General features: G+C 35.7%; 1 protein-coding gene across 6 annotated transcripts in view; it reads right to left on the bottom strand.

Moving 5' to 3' along the window:
- Nucleotides 1-25,128, bottom strand: part of LOC133844478 (calcium-binding protein E63-1) — a 39,981-nt gene that overhangs the window by 6,082 nt on the left and 8,771 nt on the right. For 3 of the 6 annotated variants that reach the window (XM_062278488.1, XM_062278487.1, XM_062278493.1), the window contains one exon: nt 9,783-9,926. In XM_062278488.1, coding sequence (XP_062134472.1) covers nt 9,783-9,926 — 144 coding nt within the window. Of the gene's footprint in view, nt 1-9,782; nt 9,927-17,766; nt 18,048-19,169; nt 19,425-22,957; nt 23,280-25,128 lie in introns of those variants that run through there. The other 3 variants (XM_062278490.1, XM_062278491.1, XM_062278492.1) reach the window with 3 other exon arrangements.

A 25,128-nucleotide genomic window follows, 5' to 3' on the forward strand; every position in this document is an offset into this window, starting at 1 on the left:
CTCGACTGTGAGATACTAGATACCCATTTGAGTAAAAGCAAAACAGTGCGCTATTACTCTTAAAATATACCGAACAATATACCGGAAAATACTAAAATATTTCAAGGCTATATTTGCTATTTCGTTTTAATATACCATTGAGGTTGAAATATACCAGATTGTTGACAAAAAATACTACAAATATACTAAAATATACTAAATTCCATATTTGGTATAGGGTTGAAATGCCATATGACATATTTGGTCTATTGTTGAAATAAAACAAACTGAAATCCATATTTGGTATTTCATCGAAATATACCACAGTGGTAAAAATATACTAGATTGTTAGACAAAATATACCACAAAAATTTCTTAAATATGCCGAAGACCATATTAGCTATATCGTTGAAGTATACCATGGAAGTGGAAATATTCCAGATTATTTGTCAAAAATATACAACAAAAATACTTAAATGTAACGACATCCATATTTGATATATCGTTTAAATACACCATAGAGATCGAAATATACCAGATTGTTACCCAAAGCAGCTAAAACCCAACTGTAGTAGTATTTCCAAAATATTTTCTAAAATTTGTATCCCATCGCAATAAAATTGTCAGGAATCATTAACAATAGAGTTAGTATTCGCTATACCAGCTTTAAAATTACGCTGGTTTTTCGATTTTTGTCGATCTGCGGAGGCAGAAGTGGGCGTGGTAAGTATTTGGAACAAACTTGATCTGCTGACGAAAAAATTATAGCTCTGTCTCTTATAGTCTTTGAGATCTAGAACAGACAGACAGACGGGCTGATTAAGAATTTTTATACTTTATGGTCGAAGATACCTTTTTCTGCCTGTTACATACATTTCCTGCCGACACCAACTTATAATACCCTTCTACCCTATGGGTAGCGGGTGTACAAAAAGAAAGGAAAAACGAAAGCATTTTCATTTTGGAATTGGACTTGGATTTCTGGTTCTTGTGAGTCGAGGATTTTCCGGCATTTGTTGTCATTCCATTTTTAAATACAAAAACTAAATGTTTGCCTCGCATTGTCGTCGACAGCGAAGGCGAGTCCAAGGATAATGAAAATGTGCGCCACCAGCGCCTCCTTCCTTCGCCTTCGCTATTGTTATGCCGTTTTCCCATTGTCGCTAAGGACATTTTGGGGACGAGTCGCGCATCGTCGCTGGCATCGTGAAATGAATGCCTGCAGCTTGTGATAACAGCATGTTGTTATGGTCTTTGATCGATAAGCTTTGTGCTCGCCTTGGCTATAATAACATCAGGCTACACAATTAAATAACAGCAACAGCTAGAAGTTGCTTTAGGTTGATGTAATCATTTTAGCCTGCGGCCAACTGCAATTGCTGCAGTTATTTGCCGACAAGCTCTTGGGCAAATTAAGTGCTTATAAGCTGCATCGAGGAAGTCCAGGACAAAACCACAAGTTGCAAGGTGGCAAGGTGTAAGGTGTAAGGTGGCCAGGTGGCAAGGTGTTCGAGCTGCAGTGTGCAGCCAAACGACATCCTTTTGTGTGGCCAATAACAAATGGCAGCAGCAGCAGCAACTGCTGCAACCAGTCAATGGCAAAACTGGCAACAGCTTCATGCCAAAATGCAATCAATTATTGGCAAATGCACCTGCTGCTGTTGCTGTTGCTTTTGCTGTTGCTGACCTCAACGTGCAACGTGCAGCGGAAACGGAACTCGAGCTGCCGTGTGTTTGTGCTGCTTGATTGTTGCCCCTTAGCTGCAGCTGTCGATGACTCTACGGCTGCCTCCCTCACACTCTCACCCTCTCTCTCTTCCTCTTTCCCTCTCGCTCACTCTTTAGTGCATTTGGCTTGTAAAACATGCAATAAACATTGAGCGCTGTCTTTGACTATACAAAATGGCAGCAAACACAACAACAACGAGCACAATAAGCACATGTACTACCATGTATTTATGTTCCTCTCTCTCTATCTCTCTCCCTCTCTTTCTTTCTCTCTGTGTTTATGTGTGTGTGCATTGGCTGTGAAATAAATTACCTCAGACGACACACATGGCAGCTGACCATTAATTAAATGTCGAACAGCATTCACTTTAATGCTTTCACTTTAAACAGCCAAATATACATATAACTTGTTATACGCTGCGTATACTTAACGCGTTTCGGCAAAATACGTGATTTTTTGTGTTATAACAAAGTTTTAATGCGTTTTTTTGCTGTCAATTTTTTCCTAGTAGTTTCAGTTCGTTTTAGTTTCGGTTTTATAATACAAATTCATTAAAAGTTGATAACGGCTTTTTATGCAATTCACATAAAATAAATAAAGTTTTGGGGCAAAACATAAAACACGCTGTTTGAAGTGTCAGCAAACATATGTTGTTTGCATTTAATATATTTAATTAATATTTAAGAAGTTGACAAAGGCTTTTAATGAAATTCATATGGAATAAATTTACTCATTATAAGTGGAAGAAAATAAAATAAACTCTTAGTAATAGTAATAAATTTGGTTATCTTTTGCACTCCAGAACTATTAGAATAAAATTTACTTTTTAAAATTTTTTCAGTTTGTTTTATTTATGTGGCAGGCGATAAATTCTGGAAATTCTATGTTGGTAACTTTCATTAAATATTATCTAAACTTTCAAAAGCTAATATCGCTAAATTATGAATTATTTTATTTGCTTTCGTATTTTACTATTTTATTCTCTTTAATTTAAATTCTTTTAAAATATATCCCTGCCCTTATGGAATTCATATCAGATAAAAAACCAAGTTTTGTAAAGCACTATTTAAAATTGTAATGCATTTGGTTAGCTTTTCTCTAAGAATATTCTCTAAATTTGAAGAGGAGTTTATTTATTATTATTATTTTTTAATAAATTTAATTAGCTGTTCTCTAATGCTATTTTCTTTTCAAGAAACTTTATCGTCAAATGATTATTGTTCGTTAACATTTTTAATACATTCAGTGAGCTTTTCTTTAAAGATATTTTCCAAACTTCAAGGAGCTTTTATCGTCAAATGAATATTTTGTAACATTATTATTATTTAACAGCTTTTCTATCTTCTTATTTTGTTCTTATGAACACAATATTGTCTAACCTTCAAAAAGCTTTAAGAAAGGCTTTTATCGTAAAGTGATTAATAAATCACTAGACATTCGTTTATCATACTTTCTTCTTGGGATTTTATATTGTACTCTTCTCAAATGCTTCCTGGCTTTAATTAATCCTCGTGAATTGCAATTAATTTACACAAATTGACTTTGCTTGAACTTTTGTTTAAAATCGCATTAAACTGAGCTGCTTTTAAGCACCAACTTATCTGATAGACTGCGCCAATTCACTTGACTTGGCTTTAACTTCGATTGATTTTCCTGTTTGGCTGTTAATGTATTTTGCCCTTTTGCTATCTAGGCCAACACAGTTGGAATACTTTTGTGCTGCTTTTTTTTTTGGTGTTTCCTTTGTTGCATGCCAATTCCATTTGAGTTGAATTAACCTCTCTACTACCATCTTCCCTCCCCCGTTTTGCCCCTTTTTTTCCGTGGAAGCATTTGCATTTTTTTTTTGGTGTTCTGTTCGAAGCTTTGATCAGAATTTGCTCGGCATCTTAAGCTGTATTTAATTTAGGCCATTTGATGTGGACGCCCCGCTGCCTGCGACCCGCGGGAGTCCATTTGTTATGCAAATTTGCAAAAAACCGCAGCGGAAGAACCTAGAGAGAGAGAGAGGTGAAAAGCAAATGGGCAACGAGCTGGCTGGCATTTCCATGCTGATTCGATTAGATAGCGACTTCAAAGTTAACCGAATGCACAAAGGCAATTTCAATTTGTGTGGACACTCGCCACCAAAGAGGGTTGCACGCAAGGGAGGGGGAAGGGGGAGATGTTGAACCTGTTGGTGGCGTTTGGCCATAATGCGTGGAGACAGTCGTGTCTTTGACATGCGGTCTCATACATGTTTCGTAGTGCAAACTAATTTAGCAGCGCATAAATACAACCACAAAACAGACGCACACATACACACGCACACACACTTGCGCACACTCTCATATACACCCACACACTCTTGCACACACATTTAGAGAGCACCACATGAAGCTAAATGTTGCCTGTTTGGCTTTTTTGGCACTTAACAAGTCGCAAACACGCAATGGCGATTTTATGCCCCGACTAAAACAGATTGAATCAATGCACTATGGGGAATTTGACTAGTGTCAGTGGCAAATTTTTCAATGAGTTTTTTTTTTCCTGGTTATATATCCATGTACAGGCTGTAATAGCTACTCAACAAATTGTTTGGTCGTATTCAACTCGTAATTTAGTGGGATTATGTTATTTAGAAGCTATTTTCAATTTAATTATATTTTTTCTTAACACTGCTATTTTAATGAACTTCATAATGCATCCATTTTTTTGTTATTGTCCATATTTGCTAAAATATTTAGTTACCCAAAATTAATCAAATAGTTAAATAGCTTCAATTCTAAACGCGTAGGTAAGCACTGCTATTTCAAAGTTCACAGAAGTAAATACAGTGGTTGATTACTAACAAATTGAAATAAGGAACAGGAGTTAATTAGGAATTGAATACTCTATAGCATGGTTAAAGACACTTAGTCAGATACTTTCACCATATTTTCGGTAACTCTATTAAAAGTATTACAAGCTGAATTTCAAAATTTTATGAAATATATGCACAAAAACATGAGTGATAAGCATTCAAAAATATATAAATATATAACTTTTTTTTTGTTAAAAATATATTAATTTGATCTGTTTGGACGAGCTGGTCGCCCGTAAGAGATGATATCAACAGTCGACATGTTAAGACAAGAATGTTACGTTAAAACATGTTAAATCTGAACTGTTCAGTTAACATTTTTGCTATGTAACTTAACACTCCAATCTATTCTGAATATGTAAACTTCAAAACCTTATATGTTAAAATTAGACTGTTAAATGAATATTTTTGCTATGTAACTTAATACCTTGATCTCTTACTAGATGTTTAGTTAACATTTCTGTTAAATAACTTAATACTTTGATCTATTCTATGTTAGAACTGGACTTTAATCTTTTCCTAATATATTAACATAGAAATATTAAATTTCTGCTATGTAATATAACTTATCAGTATGATATTTTTTTACTATGTTAACATTAATATATTAAAAATTTTGTTAACTTGTGAGAAATGACTTTATCCCAAAAAAACAGGTTAAATTCCCCATAGTGCAATTTTGTGGGGGTGCTTGTGTATGTGTGTGTTGGTGTGTGTGTGTGTGTTATGTTGTGCCTCGCGAATAGCACGCAATCTGTGTAGCCGCTGCCAAAGCCATTTAAATAATTTTAATGCATTTAAAGGGCACTTTCGGTGCACAGGCCATAACATAACATTTTGTTGCCTGTCCATTTTAGCCTTAATTAATTTGTGGTCGAAAAAGCGCGACGCAAATGTCAGCTCCCTCCACTTTCACTTCCACTTCCCCTCTTCCACTTCACTTCAAGTGCCGCATTGCGTTTCGTTCCAGCTGCTTATGCGACAATTGACCCCCAGGTTAAGCACTCTGCACTCTCAACGTGCTCCTTTGCGCCTTTTTATGTGAGTGTGTTGGTGTGTGTGTGTGTGCTTGAGCCCCGTGGCCACATAAAGACGCGCATAAATAAGTTGGCCAATGGTTGGAGCAAAAGGCGATTTCTCCCTTCGCACTTACAGCTAAATCAGTGTGCAGTGCTCTAGGGCAGGAGTGAAACCCAAGGAATGTAAATGAAGCCATAAAGTGCGCGCTTTACGCAGCATTCAACAGTTTTGCTTCTTCTTTTGCTGTTGTTGTTCTTGCTGCTGCTGTTGTTGTGCCAAATTGATAAAAAATGTGTTTGCACAGCAACGAAAAACAGCAAAAGCTGCAGAAAATGTGTCGAAAACAGCGCAGAGCAGACAACAAAAGCTTCCTCCACGATTTGTTGCTAAAATATTGACACTACGTGGCAGTGGCAAAATAACAACAACACGAAAAAAAAGAGAAGAAAATAAACAATTGTGCGCAATAATGTCAATAATTTATTATTTAAATTTCCCACATTTCTAGGCGTATTTATGCTGGCCATCGACAAGTACTTGGCATCCCAAATGATACGCTTACTTATGCCGAATTTATGAGAGAGTGCTTCCCAAGAGACTCGTAGATTGCAAAAGTTTAGTTCCAGTTGCGATATTTGCTTATCACTCTTAATTTGCATTAAAGCAAATTTAATATATTCCTTGATTCAGAAGTAAAAGGTATTTAACTAAGTTGTGTTACAGTCATTGCGTACATTATTTATATAATATTATTAAATATTAAATTATGATTTATAGTATAATAGTCTATACTAATTAAATCAGTAAAAAATCGATACCTCGAAAATAAAATAGTTCATTAAAAGGAAAAAGAAAAAGCATGAAAAAACATAGCATACTTTTTGGGGCAGCTTGGTATTGAGCTTGCTTTATTTTACGCATTACATAGAAAAAGAGAACTTGAAAGGATTCACCCACTGGAGCTTCGTTTTAAATGTATATAGAGTGGGAGACAAATAATGAAATGAAATACACGCGTTGTGAAATATCTTTTTGTTATACTAGCTTCCGAATTATTCAAAAGAGATAAGACGTTAATACACTACTACAATAGTGTATATATAAAGCTTTGTATTAATGACAATATCTTTGATATAAAATTTAACAAGTCTAAAGCTGGATTACGCAGCCATATTTTTATAAGAAAATTGGTTTAATAAAATAAAAAACTACCAATAAAAAAAATCTACCATAATTATAGTAAATAGCCTACAGAAAAATAGTCTACAGAAAAATATCAATTTTTTAATCAAATACAAATTATATTACGCATTTGTTTTATAGGTTTTTCATTGGAATTCTATCTATGACGCATATTGTGATACGCTTAAGGCAATTATATTTCTCCTGTTCATCATTTCATTCAATATAAAGCCCGGAGCATATACTTTGACATGTAATGCAATAACTTTTAAGTAATCATTAAAATAAATATGAAATAATATAACGAGAACTGACGCAAAAAAATTCTAATTAGGCAAATCGCTGAATTGTGAAATTGTTTCGTGTAAAATAGTTTTTATGCAATATTCATTTTCGCAGAAGATAAACTTTAGCGTATTAAATTTATATCAAATTGCATCTTTTTTGTTTGCAAAAACTTTTTATCATCATCATTAAAATTTATATTTACTTTTCTTTAGATCAAATTTCCAATGATTTTATTCAATTTATTTAAATAGCTTTTCCATAACACAGTTAAGCAAAAGTATAAAAATCTATTTTGCCTTAAAGAAAATTGTTAAACTTTGGTAAATGAAAAGGATTTTTATTGTTGAAAAAGTCCTTACATTATTAATATATGTCAATTTATTTGAATTAAATTACTACGCAAATATAACTGAAATACTTGCAGATTTTGAATTTGGTACATTTTAGCAAAGAAATATTTAATAATTTCATATTATGTTTGATTTTTTTGAGTAATAGATTGCTAAATTGTAAATTTAGCTTCGAAAATGGCAGAGTATCTATAATCGCAGATGAATAGGATTTTGATGTTCACTAAACGATTTAATATAATATGATAATTCATAATTGATGTTTTGGGTTTAACTTAAATCGATTTACCTAAATTTATAAATGACGTTTCTATAGAAAAGTTAAGTTAAATTACTAAGCAAATAAAGTTTAGGAAACTGCTGCTTATCTCAAATTCAATTCGCTGGCAAATGAATGGGATTTTATTCTTCAACAAAAGAATTTAAGGTATTTCATATTATGATCGATGCCAATTTATTTGAGTTATAGGAGCGAGCAGTTAAATTATGTTACTAAGCAAATATAGCTCATATATTTGCTGATTATCTCAAATACAATTCGATTGAATTCGTTTGAATTGATTTTGGTAAATGTTGGCAAATTAATGGTATACTTTTTGTCAACAACAGTACATAATATATTTCAAATTAAGATCGATTTCATGTTAAATTACTAAGCAAACATAGCTCAGTAAGCTTCTGATTATCTCAAATTCAATTCGCTTAAAACGAAATTTTGTTAAACTTTGGCAAATGAATAGGATTTGTGTTGTTGTTGTTGTGGCTTGTCTGTGTTTTAAGCTCACGTGTCGACGGCTGTTGTTTGTTGTCATTGTTTGTAGAAGTCTCGCAAAGAAATGTGAATGCGAATGCAGGGCACAGCAATGTGCAAATACAAACACAAATACAAACACACATAAAATATAAAAGATATACTTATGTGAATGCGAATGTAGAATATATAGTTGAAAATGTGAGTTATGTGTGCTTATAGCGAGCCCTGCGGCGTCTGACAGTGGCAGGCATCAAAACAACTCTCGAGTTGTGTCAGCAACAGTTGCTGTTGCTTTGTTGTTATGCCGCGATGTATGTTTGTGTGTGTGTGTGTGACTGTGCCACAAAGCACGTGTGTGTGTGTGTGTGTGTGTTAGTTACTATATCAAATGGGCGATGTGCGTGACTGTGATTTCAATTCGCAGCTTTGTTGCATGGCTTATGGGGCAGCTTTTTTGGCCTTCATATATGATCAACTTTTAATGCACTCGATAAATAATATTCGCAAAATGATGAGACAAATGATAATATAATTAATGAAATGCATTCGATGCAATTTGTTTGCCACACACAAATAAAGTTTGGGCAGACAATTTTCGCATTTGCATTTTGCAGCGCAAAATTCAATTTTCTGCAAGGCTGCATTAATATAATTTAATTTTAATATGTTTTTGTGTCAGTGTGTTGAAAATGAAAATGAATACTGAAAATGAATACTGAAAATGAATAACAAGAAATGCCCATCAAAATAATATCAAATAAATTAAATCAACAATGTGCGGCCACAAGGCAAATGCCGACAAAACATGAACACGACAACGTTAACAACGAGACACAGCGCAGAACAGCGCTAGGACTCTAAGGACGAAGAGCGGAAGGAAGCAGCAGCAGAGTAAACAGAGGACAGTCCATTCCATGCCCAGATGGCTGAACTCGGTCGCTGTTTTGCAAGGGCAACAAAAAAAAAGCGAAAAAAAATGGAAGAAAACTAATAAAATGCGCTTTAAGAAAAGCGGAATGCGACGCGAGAAGATGCCCCGCTTGTGAATTTCTATAATAAAAATTGCATTAGCTAACGAGTAAATTAAATGAAAAAACTTTACAAATTGGCTTAATGCGGATTGACAGTAGCTATTTTGCCATTTGACCATTGCTGGCGAAAGCTGGTCGAGCGCTTACGCATCGAAATTCGATTATACAATGGATCTAAACATGGTGTTAGCATCGTGATTGAATGGATTATAGTACTGCTATAACAACGCAGCATTTGCAAACTAATTAAACTGTTCAATTATTCACGAAGCGAAGTGCACAATAGCAGGCAGCGTTGGCAACGTTACGTATACGTAATATTTGATATGCTTGTTGGGTCAACTTAATTAACTGGACTACTGTGTAGCTGCAGCACGTACTTGATTACGAATATATACACAATGCATCCTCACACACACATACACACACAAGTACATATACACACCCCCACTTTCTTACACTTTCACACAAAACTTTGCTGCAGTCAGCAAACTGTTGCATTTCTTGACTTGATTTCTTGACTGCGCTAAGAAAACTTAAGCTCAAGTGGCTCGTTGTTGTTTTCACTCTTATGTTGTGTGTTGGGGTTGGCACAAGTGGCACTTACCTGAATGGCTCGCCTCCCGTATGAGATCATGTATGATTTCATCACGCACATTTATGCCCAGATTCTTGAGCATAAACTGCAGCTCATTTGCCGTGACGCGTCCATCTCGATTTCTGTCCAACAGATCGAATGCTGTGCGTAGATCTGAAAAAGTAGAAAGAAAAATAAATGATTAAAGTGTTGGGCGAGACATTTAGACATAAATCACTTTCTCATTCTCATACTTTGCTGCATAATTTGTGAATAAAGCGTGTATCTGAAGCAGACATCCTCAGCTTAAAGGCGCCCACATTGTCAGCCATTAATTGTGTGTAACAAAAAACACCAAGTTTGGAAAAACCAAAAAAATATATATATATATTACGTATACGCCAACGCAGCACATTCAAAGACTTTTACTACTTATACAAACTACAGTTGGCAGTTGATTCTTCTACTTTTCCGTTTTGCTATATTTCGGCGCGCACATAAAACCAAAAGCCTGTCATAAAAATCAAAGGCAATTCACCAGAAAGTGCGTGATTTTCAATGGAAATTTTCACAACGCAAAAGCGAAAAAGGAAAAGCGATAGCTAGCTAGAGAAATTCCCCCGGACTATGACGAAATTCATCGTTTTGACCTTGTTATTAATATTGTTGTTGTTTTCTGTTCTGTGTTCTACATTATTATGATTATTTCTCTATATGTAAATCAAAAGAAAATCACAATTCAATGATATGCTTTTAAAGCATTGCGCTGCGCACTGCGATTTTGGTTGGTTTCGCAATGGGTTTTTCTGTATGCTCTTATCCTGATTATCCTTAAACCATGTGCGAGCGAGCCTTGTGTAGTAATTAAGGCATTGTTTATGGCCTTGACGCTGTAGGCGACCTTCTCTTCGCATTCATCATATGCGGCACGCCAAGACAAGACCTTAATCTCTATGTATGTGTGTGTGTGTGTGTGTGTGAGGGAGACGGGGGATTGTGGGGGTGTGGCTAAGGGTCGGGTGTCATGCCTGCAGCGCAGCTCAATGCCGAATCGATCAAACTTGCAGTCGACTTAGATTTGGGCCAAACTCCAATTGCAGTCAACAGACAAGCGCAACAAAAAAGAATAAGTCAGATAGCTACAGTCGTGTGTACTCGACTGTGAGATACCCGCTAACAACTTTAGCAAAGCAAAACAGTTTGGTATTCATTCATGTACAAAATTAATATGGCACTAAATTACTAAAATTATACCAAAAGCTGTATATTAATATAGTACTACATTCAAGTAAGAAAGAAAGTTACAATCAAGAGGGCTCGACTGTGAGAAGACCGCCACCCATTAGGAAAAAAGCAAAACAGTGCGGTATTAATTTTAGAATATAACAAATTAATATACTACAAAAATACTAAAAATATACTAAAGACTATATTTGGTATATCATTGAAGTACAACAATCGAAATATACCGTATAGTGCAAAATATAATAATAATAATTATATAACATAACAGATTGTTAGTCAAAGCAACTAAGACTTCTGGAAAATTGGTGTTGTTGAAATTCAAATTCAAATTTAATAAATAACTTCTATAATTTTAATTTGAACCAAAATTTTCAGCAATCATAAATATTTAATGTATCAAAATCGCGACTATAGCTTTAAATAACTCTTGTTATTTGATTTTTTTTAATTTGCGGAAACAGAAATGGGCGTGGAAAAATTCGAAATAAACTTGATTTGCGTTCAAACATAATAATTGCTGTCGAAAAAAGATTTTATCTGTATCTTTTAAAGTCTCTGAGATCTAGGTGTTTATACGGACAGACAGACAGACAGACAGGCAGACATGGCTATATTGTCATGGTTGTTTACGCTGATCTGGAATATATGTATATATACTTTATGGGGTAGGATGCTACCTTTTTCACTTCTTGCCGTCACAAAGTTATAATACCCCTCTGCTCTATAGGTAGCAGGTATAAAAAAAAGAAGGAAATTTTAGCAGCATAGAAAATACACGAATAATCTACAGCAAGTGTGAGTGTGAGTGTGTGCGAGTGTAAAAATTGCATGTAAATTGCAGCAAGCGATGTTTCCTCTGCTTCACTTCCGTTTTGGCTTTGTTACCACCAACACATACACACTCATGCACACACACTCACGCTCTCACCCACACACTCCAAACATCCGACACATATTCGCTGGCGCAGAGCTCCTGCGGTTGTTTTGTGTATGGCTTGTAATTGCGCACGTGTAAATACTTCACATATTGACACATTGACACCAATATTGAAGGCAGACATAAGCAAGCAAGCAAGAACATATTGAGGTTAGCTGCTGACGAGACGCTTCAATTTTTTGCATCGTGTCAGCTGCTGCAAATTTCCGCAACAAACAAAAAAGAGCGAAGCAAAGTCGATTGCTTTTTATGGCCCGAAAAGCACAAAAATCTACAACGAAAAACTTAAGCCATCTACGGGCTTATCTATCATCCTCTTTGCTACATAGCTTAACTAAGTATGTTGTTAACCCAGACGTAAGTAATCTGTTCATTCAGCTTACAATCTAACGAAATCAGCTACTTGAACTTTCCCAACTTTCCAGCTTGAAGTTTGACTTTGGTTTGCCAGCACGAGCAAACATTTGAATATGTTTTGCTTAGTTTCCACTCGTTTTACATAGTTATATATACTGAGTAGTTGGAGAACTTCGTTAGCGCTGCTCAACGCAATGAAGGTGCAGGAATATCGTTAAGATAATATCTAACTGTGTTGTCGTTTGTTCACCTTCAGTCTGAGTCACTTAAAAGGAATAATGCAGTCGTTGAAGTTTAAGAAAACTTTGCTTACGCTTGATTGCAATACACAGTATAGAACATTGCGTTGTTTAGATTATAGAGAATTACAAAACTCATTTTAGTTTATATTATTATAGTTGTTATATCTTCAATAAACTAAACAATGTCTAAGTGAGTCGAGAGTTACTCTTTCAGTAGTCTTATTAATAAAAGACTTTTTATATGCTTCAGACTGACTCGATTAATACTAATAATCCAGTAGCTAACTTTGCTTAGGTTTGTGTGCCAAGTTATAGATAATTATACTATATAAGTTTTTTAATTGTTCATGTTAATCATCGACATTTCTTCATTGAATTTATCTCTAATTTGTCTTTTCATTCAATTTCATATTTAACATTTCCATAATAAGCTCTTCATATGACTCAGACAGACTCACTTTGCATGCAGTTTGACTAACTTTGCGTACGTTTGAGTGTAGCAAAGTATGTCCTATTTAGTTATCACATAATCACTATTATATTTTATTAATCATTGTTAGTTATTTACTAAACTTTACGAAACTAAGCTAGTTTCATTTACCAAACTTTCTCTCTGACTCACTTAAAGCAAATAATGCAGTCGCTGTAGTTTGCCAAACTTTGCTTATGCTTGAGTGCAAAAATGTTGCAAATAATTTCCTTTATGCATTAGATAATTATATAATTTGTTTTACTAAATATTATCATTGAATTAAGACTCTTTCTTCTAAAAACTATGCAATCGTAAGTTGACTAATTTAATAAACTTTTTAATAGTCCTTTATTAGTCTTTAGATTAGTTATAATAAATACTATTTTATATGCTACTTTGACTCCATAAATTAGTTCTTCATCAGTGTATTGATTTCAGAATAAGTGAATAGTTATTACATAAATAATTAATAACAAGTAAGAAAGCTACAGTCGAGTGTACTCGACTGTGAAATACCCGCTACCCATTTTGAATAAAAGAAATGTATTTTTCGGTATTATTCTCAAAATATACCAAATATACTGCAAAAATACTAAAAAATACCAAATGACATATGTGGTATATATAGTACCGCATTTAAAATATACCATAGACAGCTCAATATACCAGATTTTCAGCCAAAGCAACTAAGACCCCTAGTAAGTAGGCGTTTTGCCCATATAAAAGTATTTCTTTAATAACTTCGACAATTTTGATCTGATCGCAACCAAATTTTCAGGAATCATAACTACTATAGTAATTATTGTATATACCAAAACTCTAGCTTTAAAATTACGCTTGTTATTCGTTTTTTTTTTATTTTCGGGGGCGGAAACATAACAAATGCTGTCGAAAAAAAATTATAGCTCTATCTCTTATAGTCTCTGAGATGTAGGTGTTCATACGGACAGACGGACAGACACACAGACGGACAGACGGACATGGCTAGATCGTCTCGGCTGTTGACGCTGATCAAGAATATATATACTTTATAGGGTCGGAGATGCCTCCTTCTACCTGTTACATACATTTCCTCTCGGCACAAAGTTATAATACCCTTCTACCCTATGGGTAGCGGGTATAAAAATTTACCAAAGTTGCAAAAGTTATTGGACTGATTACGATACATATTTTATACGTTACTGTATAATTTTATACTATATATTTTTTATAATGGTATACTTGTATACTGTAAGTACCTAAAATTATTACGGTATATTGTATACGTTACAGTATATTTTTATACCAAAAATATATTTTATGTCAGTATATTTTTATACCAAAAATACATTTTATGTTCGTATATTTTGATACTGTAAGAACTCAAAATGGATATAAAGTATCTTACAACATTGCTGTTACACATATCACTGAAGCTTTTCTACGTGCTGATCAATCATAAATCTTTGATACGCTTATTCACCACATTAGTTCAATCAAGCAGGTTCGGTAAATTAATTTGCAGCTTAAGCTGGCTTGTCGTATGTGTGTAGTAAACAAATCATTTGACTAACTTCCTGTTTATTAACTGCTTAATGCTGCTTGAGATGAAACACATCCGTCAACTTGTGATGGCCAAATTAGCTGGCCTGATGGACAACAAATAAATTGGCCAACTGGTAAATTGGCAAATTGGCCAACGGCGATAGTTCGTAAATGTTTGCTAATTAGCGACACTGTCAATCGCTCAACCAACTGTCAACCGTCAACTGTCAACTGTAAGCGGCCAAATGAGCAAATGAGCCTCCTTTCACCTGGATGGCTGTCGCCATCCTGTTTGTTTGTCGTCCTTAACTAGCTGCGTAAAGTGTTGACATTTGCAATTATGGAAAAGTTTTTTAATTGCAATATTAAATCAGGACAAAGGCAAAGTTGAGTTGAGTTGAGTTCGCTGGGAATTTTCTGAGGCTTCCTTGCTTGCCTTTGGGCCAAGTTTTGTGCTGGCCAAGTCAAAATGCAGCCAGGCAGAAAGTTGGCAATCTGTAAGTGTCGCAGCGACTAATTGCAACGACCACTTGACAGCAGCTCCAGGTTGATCTCCTCTTTCCTCTCTCCCCCATTCCCCTACATACTTATAGTTTTGCTCACTACAAAGAGCCATGAAATTTTGAGTCAATTTCCTTCTGCTTTCAAGTGCAAAAAGTTTTTCGCATAAACATTTGTTGTTGACTTTACTCAGTTTACTCCCCCGCTTTGTTGTCTGTGTTGCTTTTCTTCTCTGCCATCGAACTTGATAATTGCATGACGACATTCAGGCATTCAGGCATTTGCCTCAGGGTCCCATTAGGCCAGAAGCGTTTGCCTGCAGGCTAGCTGCTGCTGTTGGTGTAATTGAGTTGAGCAGAAACTTGCAAATTGTTGCCAGAGTCGTAAATAAATTGCACTTGTCGTAAATAACGCTTAAAAGTTGCCAGCAACAATACAAAGCGCATTTTTGCCATCCAGACATTTTCCACGCACGGCTAATGAAAGCCTTTGTGCTCTCTTCTCATATTATTGAACTTCAAGTTCAATTGCAAGTTCTTTCCCCTTTTTATTTTGTTGTTGTTGTTGTGTGTCCCTCTTCAGCATAGACTGACAATGTCTGGCGTTTTCCAACACTCATGCTCATGCTACGTGTCAAGTTCAAGTGTGCGTAAATTCTAAAGTGCTCGAAAATTGAAGCGGATGCGGAAACGAGTTGTTGCCATGACAACTTTCTTGTGCTGCTGATGCTTCTGTTGCTGTTGCTGTTGGTGCTGAGGAGACATGCTAATGGCATCCCATTGACATGTAGCTGATGTTTAAGTCAGATATTTCGATTGCTTGTGCTAAAGTTGACAGCAAAAGCTAGTTGCAAATTGATGAAACTAGTCAAAGCGATACAAGTGTATTGGAAATTTACAAAGCAGGTTTATTTGATTAAGGATTGATGTGAAATAAAGAACATATATGTTTCTTTTATATATTTTGTATATTCCTTGGGTATTAAACAAGATATTAAATATATATATTTATGTATATTTTTGCCCTTGAAAATGCAGTTTATATTTTGTAGTGAAATAAAAACACATTGGCCAAAAGAGAAAAGGAAGATACCTAGCAGAATATATCATTATAGGATAGATCAAATATACACTTGTTGTAAACAAATTGATATGATTGATTGATATTAAAATTTAATAATTAAATTAAGTTAATTAATAATTAATATTGAACAGAAAAAGAAGCCACTGAAAAGATGCCAACTACCTTGAAGATAATTAAGATCCTAAATGAACAACGAAACAAGAACGAACTAATGATCCTGAATGAACAGCTGACAAAGAATGAGTTATTGAACCAAAGCGAACAAATGAGCAACTGAGCAAGAGAAAGTTTAAGAACCAAAATGAACAAATGAACTGGAACGAGAAGAAGTTAAAGAACCGAAGTGAACAAATAAATGAACAAGAAGGAGATAAGAATCAAAGTGAACAAATGAACAACGAAACAAGAAGGAGTTAAGGGACTAAAGTGAACAAATGAACAACAGATAAAGTACGAACTAAAGAACTAAATTGGACAACTAAACAAAAAACTTTATTGAAAAAATAACGATAAAGAACTTATTCAGTTCGCACACTTTTTGGACCAGGTAATTTTTGTTAGTATTCAATGTAATTTTTGTTTTGACTTCTCGTAACTTTAATTAAATATTCTACGAACAAAAAAGGAAAAGAACAGGTACAACGTAGTTTCCTGTTAATTATCTTGCATAACTGACATTAATTTTGCATTGAAATTCAAGGCAACAATACAACGACAGAGTGTCAGACATTTTCTGCGAAAGTGAAATCGTAAGAAAAGAAAACTCTTGAAATGGATAAACAAGTTGACCACAACACACAAACGCAAATATTGGGCTGCTAGCAGCAGAATACAATACTCATAGTCATATATAACACATATTAATAAGAGGTCAATAATCCACATAGCAAATAGAATAGATAAAAGTAAAAGTAATAATGCACACAAATTTCGCCATAGTGGGACGATAAGAATACTTTTTTTTTTGTACTCGTATTCAAGTGTGTATTTTCTTTTATGGTAATTCCAATTGAGCAGCCAGTGGGCAGTCATAAATATGAGTATATAGAACAAGAATGCTCGTGTCGATTAGATTGGAAATGCCTTTAAATGTGTATTGTTATTATTTTTATTATGATTGTTGTGTTTGTTTGTTTTTCATGTGGGCGACGATTTGACTCACGCTCACTATCTTGCTCCCTCTCTCTTTCTATCTATCTCTTACTCCTTCTCACTCTTTTCTCTTTTTGTGAAATGCAATAATTTGTCATGCTTAGTTGTTGAATGTTTTGTTTATTGTCAAACTGTAAAACAAAATGCACAACATGCTTTTCCGGCAATTAGCATATGAAAATTTCTTGTTTTTTTTATGTACTCGAATTAACACAAATTATTAAAATGATATAGCATGTGATACTTGAATTACAAATATATGTATGTGTGTATTGCGGTAGCAAGTTGTACATTCATTTAATGATAAGTCAACCGATGATTAGATACGCCTACATGAGGAAGTATTGCCCGTTCCTCGTGCAATATTGGTTAATTTTATTTTTGTTTTTATCTTTTCGAATGAATGTAAACATAGATCAATTACTCAGTTGGCAACAATGCATTGTGAGAAAGCAAAACTAAGATCTATAAAGGAAGGAAAACTAATAACTGTGTCCATACTTAGCTCACCTCGCACTTGACTTGCGATTGCTTTGTGATCCATTTGTGATGCTTTCGATACTATGTTTCAGATACTATTCAAAGTACTTTTACTTGATGTGCCTCTGGCGGCAAAGTAGTATTTATAGCCACACACACACTGAGCAGCAGACGCAGTAATTTCTCTTGTTCGTGTTTATACTTTTTATGCTTATTACTTTGTCTTTTTTTGCGCTGCGCTGTTTGCTGTTGTTTAACTAGGCGTATGAGTAATGCAGCGTTTGCCGTTTACACGCGCTTTGCTTTAAAAATAGACCGCAAAGAGTGTTTCACAGATTATTGTACTTGTTCTTGGCAGAGGAAGCAACTCAGCTGGAGCAATAAATAGTCTACAAACAATATAAGTTATATACACTTTTTGTTTTTTACTCGCAGTAAAAATAATATCATAAAATAATCAACTCAATTATGCATGGATTTCTGTTGAACTTTCACGCTTTTGTTGGCCTTGCAATCTCGCTTGCGTGCCGCCTTACGCATTTTAATTGCAATTAATTATACAAATCAGTTCTAATTGAGGTCAAAGTGCCAGCCCCAAAGCCACCGAAGAGGCAAAGAGGCGAGGAGGAGCAGAGCAAAAAAGGCTTTGACGTTGTTCGCCTCTGTTGCATCAACATGCTGTCAATCTCCCTCGATGTGTGTGTAAGTGTGTGTGTTGTTTTGCAGTCGAATGGTTTTCGGCCTTTTGGCCCAAGGTCTTTAGCTGGACACAAAAGCCCCGCCTTGTCGTCTTGCCGCACTGCTGTCTTTCGTCAATTTATGGCTTGTCAGATTCGCCCATAATTATGGGGCAGTCAAGTTCGTGGGAGTCTTTCGCTTTCGCCAGTTGCTAATTTTCATATTAATTGATTTAAATTAATTGGCTGATTTTTAATTGTGGCAAATTGTTGAGTGACTCGATGATGATGACAATGACAATAACGATGATGATGATATCATGTTATCAGTTAATCATCGATGTAACTGCAACGACCGATTCTTCAGTCTGTCATCATTTTACGCTTCGAAGCACATAAGTGTGTAGAAATTTTAAACCAATCCGACAGTCGAGTGACATAACAGACAGTGTGGAGAGCGAAATAAGGAGCAGCCGGCTCGCAATGCACCCACAGCTAGAAGGTTGCCTTGCAGTCGGGATATGTGAGTTGTCTGGCCAAGGACAGCACACACACACACTCACACACATACACAGCAAATGGCTTCAATTCAGCTCTATTGTTGTTTCGGTTCAGTTCAGTTCAGCTGGGTTCAAAGTATTCGCAAAAGGCGCGTCTAGGGAGTTGATTCAAGTCGTTTGGGCCAATTGGTAGGCGGGCTCGCAAGTGTGACAAATTGATTGAGTTAACGTTGTAATGCATTTTTACCAGAAATGAAAATTGGAAAAACTGCTGTGCTACGCTTTGCCAAGAAACAAACTACTGCAAACACTTTTGGGGAACAATAAACCGATAAAATCGTTAGAGGACCGATAAGACGTAAAGATTCGATAGTTTGCAATGATAGAGCACGAAAATTGTCAGCTTGAGGTTGTTAGTAAGTTGAGTTTGTTTTGCTTTAGTTTAGTTGTTAGTTAGTTAAGGGGCGTGCTGGGGACTCCGGACTCCTCCGTTTCTATGTTTGTTCACAAGCGCGTCGACTTTTGAAACTGAACTGAAATTCAAACTGAAGCAAAGCGCAAAGTATGCTGCTTTCTGTCTGTCCTCTGCTGACTGCGCTGCCTGCTGCCGTTGGTCATGTCGGCGCCATTGGCAGCAGCTTCGGCTGACGAAACGAAGTGCCACTTCGGGCAAAAGAACCCGATGTGCGTTTGTCATCGCTTCGGCTCATTTCATTCATTGCTTTGCGCCGGCTACGGCAGCACCCCCGTCCCAAAATGCTCTAGCGACGCCGTTGCCCCTCATCGTTGGTTTGTTTTGTTCTTGTTTCTGTTTCTGTTTTTGTTCTTGTTGCTGCCTTTGTTTTTATAACGTTCTTCTTCAAATTTCGCGCGCGCTCTCTTTCTCTCTCTCACTCTCACTCTCTCATTCCTCACCACATGTTTGTGCTGTGTGGCTGCGACCGCGACAAGCAGAAGCAACGGGTCTAACGCAATGGAAAACTGTTTTTGACTGCGCGTTCACGTGATAAATTCTTTTTGTTATTTGCGACGTTTTTTGTTTTCTTATTTTTCAAAATACTTTTTCATGCTGATTGTGAAGGACTTTGGGGCTTTTGTGCTTGAAACTTGATAAGTTTGTTCTGTTGTCTGCAAATGAAGCCGCGTAATGCATTTTAATGCTCGCCAGCGAGCGCGCTGATGGACTTTTTAATTGCCTCTTGCCTAGAAACTTTTTATCGTTATAACAATTTGCCGAGACGAACGAAGAGGCAGCAAACGCAATCTTGATATACAATGGGGAGACGTATCTTAGATTATCTACTGGCATGTGTGGGGTTTTTACAAAAGTGCATACACTGAGAAAAAGTAATGTGTGTGAAATTGTGAAATGTATTTATTTTAAACACAATTCCATCGAGTAGTAGCTTCATTGATTATTTTATATTTTTTAGCGTAAGTTGTTAAAATCCAACTGGTTCTTATCCAATCACATTTGCACCTCAATGGTTGGCCTACTTCATTCAGGCACCCTGTATTCTAGCTAAGCCCCTTAGGCAACCACTTGCAAGGAGATGTCTTCCAATGACCTTGTAAGCGACTATCGCCAAACGTAACGATACCAGACAAAAACAAAAACAATGTGCTGAGTCTCAAATGCAAGTGATAGCGCTCTCTCACTCACTGGCTCATTCTCGCTCGCTCTGACTCACACATAATGCTAGTGCGTGCGCTTTTGCAGGGGTAAAGTTGAGACGCTCTCATTTGACGCTCTCACAGTTGACGCTCTCTCCGCTCTCTCACTGACAGCCATGTGTTTGGCTCAGCGAATGGGCGGAACAAAACAAAATGATGGAAAACGATTTGCAGCAGGCAAAGGCAGAAGTTTCAATCTCTTTTGGAGTGGCACGTAACGGGGTTTATGCAACAATTTGGCTGCTTTTTTTATATAATGCACAATTAAATTGCGGCCATATAAAATGTGTGAAATGCGCAGCCTGCTCATAAAGCTTCGATAAATGATTATATCAAATTTATAGGTTATGCGCGAGTTGGCAGTTAATAAAAAAATGAGAGGAACATCTGAAATATTCGTTAAAAGTTCAATGAGCAGACCGTACAATATGTTGCCATAGCCGTTGTCATTTATCTCGGGCTGTACCTAAATCCTTTTATTTCATTCTTCTTTCGGACAGCTAGAGTTACTTTATCTACGCTTCGTGGCGCTGATTAAGGACACACACACAGTTGGAATAGGTTGTTGAACCCTTTTTGTGTGTTTAGCTCAGCATGCAAGAAATGAGAGAGGAAAAAAGTTTTTAATTAATATTAATTTGGGGGGAAAAAAGTGAACAACAAAAGAACCACGCAAACACGAAATATATGCGCACACATTAGAGCGAATACGCCTTGACGTATGCTGCAATAATTTAAGGCACAGTTCATTGCATTCTTCGTTTCAGTTTCAGTTTCAGTTTCGCAGCATACTTTGTGGCGCAACGAACCCTCGAGGCTTGAGCTGCCACTTGAAGCCCATTACGAGCAGTAAATAGGCAAGAAGTTAAATCAGTCCAAAAACTTGATGAGGCCAATAGCGAAAAACGCAAAAGCGAAAAGCGACAGTCACGCAGCGTGAAAACCAAATGAAGTCACGTGCCACACAACGCCAGAGGGCGCCACCCACACACTATTACACTACATATAGTATACTAAGGGATCGTATTATGCTGCTAGGATACACATATAGCTTGACATTTATTCCGAATTGTTAACGCGCCTTGATTTCAGATGCTTAATGCGAACTTGCGACTCTTATTTATTTATTTTTCTTTTGGGTGCTCGTTGCTTGTTGATAGCCATTTTGCCATTTAAATGTCATTTGTGCTGTGTGGGTTTTTTCTGCTGCTGTCTCTTTGTTTTTTAGCAACTCAACGCTGAAGCAGCTGAAACATTCTCTTGTGTCTGCGGCTGTGGCCATCAATGCATAAATATTGCTTTATGATGCGTTGCCCTTGTTGTTAACTCTTTTTTCTCTTTTTTTTTTGGCATCAAAAGGTTCAGGGCTAGCCATTCGATAAAAAAATAACCAAGAAAATCAATCGACAAAGGCCATCATATCAAAATATTTAATGTGCAGAACGTGCACTTAACTCTGCAGCTGCTCAAAAGAGTTGAACGCCCAAAAGCGGGCAATAGCTTCAGAAAATTGCATTTAAAGCGTATTGCAAATTGCGCTTTAGTTAAAAGATCGCCTTGAAGTATCTGCTAAATAAATTCATTGAATTTACATTTAAGGCACGTTCCTTTTTGCACTTTTGCCAGCACTTTTTTGCTTATTGCATATTAAGAAAAGTTGCCAAAAATATAAAATTTTCGAATTTCAAATCAGCGCCAAAAAGTAGACTATAGCTTTGAGTTTGGACAGTCAAGTTTTCCAATTAACTTAATGTATTATTATAACCAACATATATAGCAATTTAAACCATACTACGAGCAAGAATTTCCAGCTGAAATTGTTTCGTTTTTCAGCAATTTTAATGCCCCATTCGCAGTGACATTTGCAAGTGTGGCAGACCAAGAAAACAGTCTCATTTTTCACTTTTTTTGCCGCTTGGTTTTGTTTTTAATTATTTCTGGCAGCAATTCGAGCTGCCAGTCGTAACTCAGCTCAAGTTGACTCCCAAAACGTGCCGCAAATTTTTGGTGGGTGCCACCAAGAAAGTTGCGTAACCATAAATCAAAAGTGCAGGAGTGTCCGTCCCCCAAAAGCATATATAGATAGAGTCAGTCAGCATTCAACTTTGAAGTAGAGTAAAGAGATGGCTGAATTGTTGTTGTTGTGTGGGCGGAACTCGACGCTATCAAAGTGTGTTTAAATTGCTGCCAATAATTGCGCATAGGGTGTGTGCCTAATGAGTTTTACAAGTGAACATAAACAAGCACAAACACAATGCTAAAATGGCTAGATTGTCAAGCAAACAGCACACAAGAATGTGATCGAGTCTTGTGCCAAAGTACAGCTGGAAAAATGTTTAGTTTTTGTTTTTTTATACTCACACTTATCATCTTTGCTCATATTGGCAACAACAGTAACAGCAACAGCAAATATGCCTTAATTGATTGTATTTTATTTAATCAGCACAACTTGCTTGATTGACGCGCACATTCAACGGCAATCTGTCAAGTGGTCAATCGCTCAGTCAAACGACTATCGAATTTTGGCTTCTGGCACGCGTGCAATTTTTTACACCAAAACATTTGCTATTTCAACACAAGTCAACTTCGGACGCTCGCTTTACACTCGATCGGTTTAGTTTAGTCGTAGACGACGGGTGTTGTTGATAGCTCGACGACCGGGTTAGGGACTGACTGTAACTGACTGGCGAATGATGTGTGTGAAAGCGAGAGCCTAAAAAAAATGGGGAACCTGCCCGCCTGCCAGTCAGCGCACACGATTTATCTACGAAAACTCCAAGATAATGACTAACTTTTCGCTTTTGGCCAACACCGTGTGCTCTCTACTGGGGAGCTCTACTCGAGCCGAGTGTATTGGTAATGGTATATTGTATTATATTTCATTTTGGTGATAGCCCAACACACAACACACACAACACAACACGGAGCACCTTTCGTTGACAGCTGAGATAACTGCAATAGTACGAGTATTACGAGAACGAGTTGCCTCTTTTTTTTGTTTTGTATTCTTTTATCAGTTTTTCCCCCACGTTTTCCTCTGATTTCATTAACTCACATATACATATATTCTCACATACTTATGGTCGAATGTAATTTAAGTTACTAAGAGCACTCATATGAGTATATATGAGATATAATAACGAGTGTCGTAATATTATCATTCTCTCTTATTGCCTTATTTATTTGTTTTCACCGATTACGAGATACCATAAAAGCGAAGAAGAAGCAGAGGTGAGTTATAAATGGGACGCTTCAGTTATTGCTTTCGAGATTGATCTCATCAGAGATTCGCATCATTTTTCGTTATTATTTTATTTAATTTCCGATTGATTAATAAGAAAATGGAAAGTTACCAGCAAAATTGTTTTGATTGAGAAACATTTTGAAACAAACAAGTGCGATAATTGTTGCTGACCGACTTGTAGATACCCTAAGTGTTACCAAAACTATTGTTAAATACATATACCATGCGATACCCTACAATTCATTCATTCATTCCTGAAGTCAAGTACTTTTCTGTGGTCTAAAAAAATATTTAATCTTTAAGATTATTTTATTGCTTTTTGATATATTTAAAAGTAGTTTGCTGTGACTTGCGGTTTAATATAAAGGTAATTTCTACAGAGGCAGAGATTTATTGCGCGTTTTTTATGTTTTTAAATAAAAAATACTGAAAAATGAAGAAAATACTGAACGGAAAATTAAATACTATTTTTACAATATTATAATGTTATCAATTCAATGAAAGAATTGTGTTGGGAAATACCATAAGATACGTATTTAATAGTAGATAACTTTTTTTTTTAATAAAAAATACTGAAAACTGCAAAAAATACTGACTTGAAAATATAATATTAATATTTGGAATAGAATTTAAAAATTTCGTTGAGAAATATTCGAAGATATATATTTTTGATAGGAAAAAAGGTTTTTATGTGTTTAAATAATAAATACTGAAAACTGATGAAAATACTGAATTGAAAATTGAATATTATTTTTACAAAATTATTATTGCAAATTGAATGATATAATTGTGTTAAAACTGCTCTAAGAAATATATTTTTGACTGAAAATAGTTTCAGAAGTATAAATGGAATCGACTACAAAATACCCTGTAATAGCCTTTAAAGTTAATGGGTATTTAGGTAATGATAGTTGAGCTACTTAAAAGGCTGTTAACTATTAACTAAACAAGTCGAAAAGCTTGTTGTCACTTGAGGCATTTAATTGAGTTGACAATGTACTGATTTCAATGTTTTGATAAGCTTTAGACGAGGTGCGAGAGAGGGCGGCAATACTTAATAAATGTTGCTTTATCTGCAGATATCAAATTAGGTGCACACCTTATTATAACTTATATAGAGTACACTTAACTCATAAATGAATCATCAACATCATCACGCTGAGGTTGACAAATATTTGATCAAGAGCCCCGACATTTTGACATTGTCACACTGATGATCAATTGTTTTGTTGGGAAAGCGAAATGATGTCAGTCTCTTAGAACACCCACATGATCTAGAAAAAGAGAG

This window comes from Drosophila sulfurigaster, chromosome 3 (genome assembly GCF_023558435.1).
Source record: "Drosophila sulfurigaster albostrigata strain 15112-1811.04 chromosome 3, ASM2355843v2, whole genome shotgun sequence".
Taxonomy (NCBI): domain Eukaryota; kingdom Metazoa; phylum Arthropoda; class Insecta; order Diptera; family Drosophilidae; genus Drosophila; species Drosophila sulfurigaster.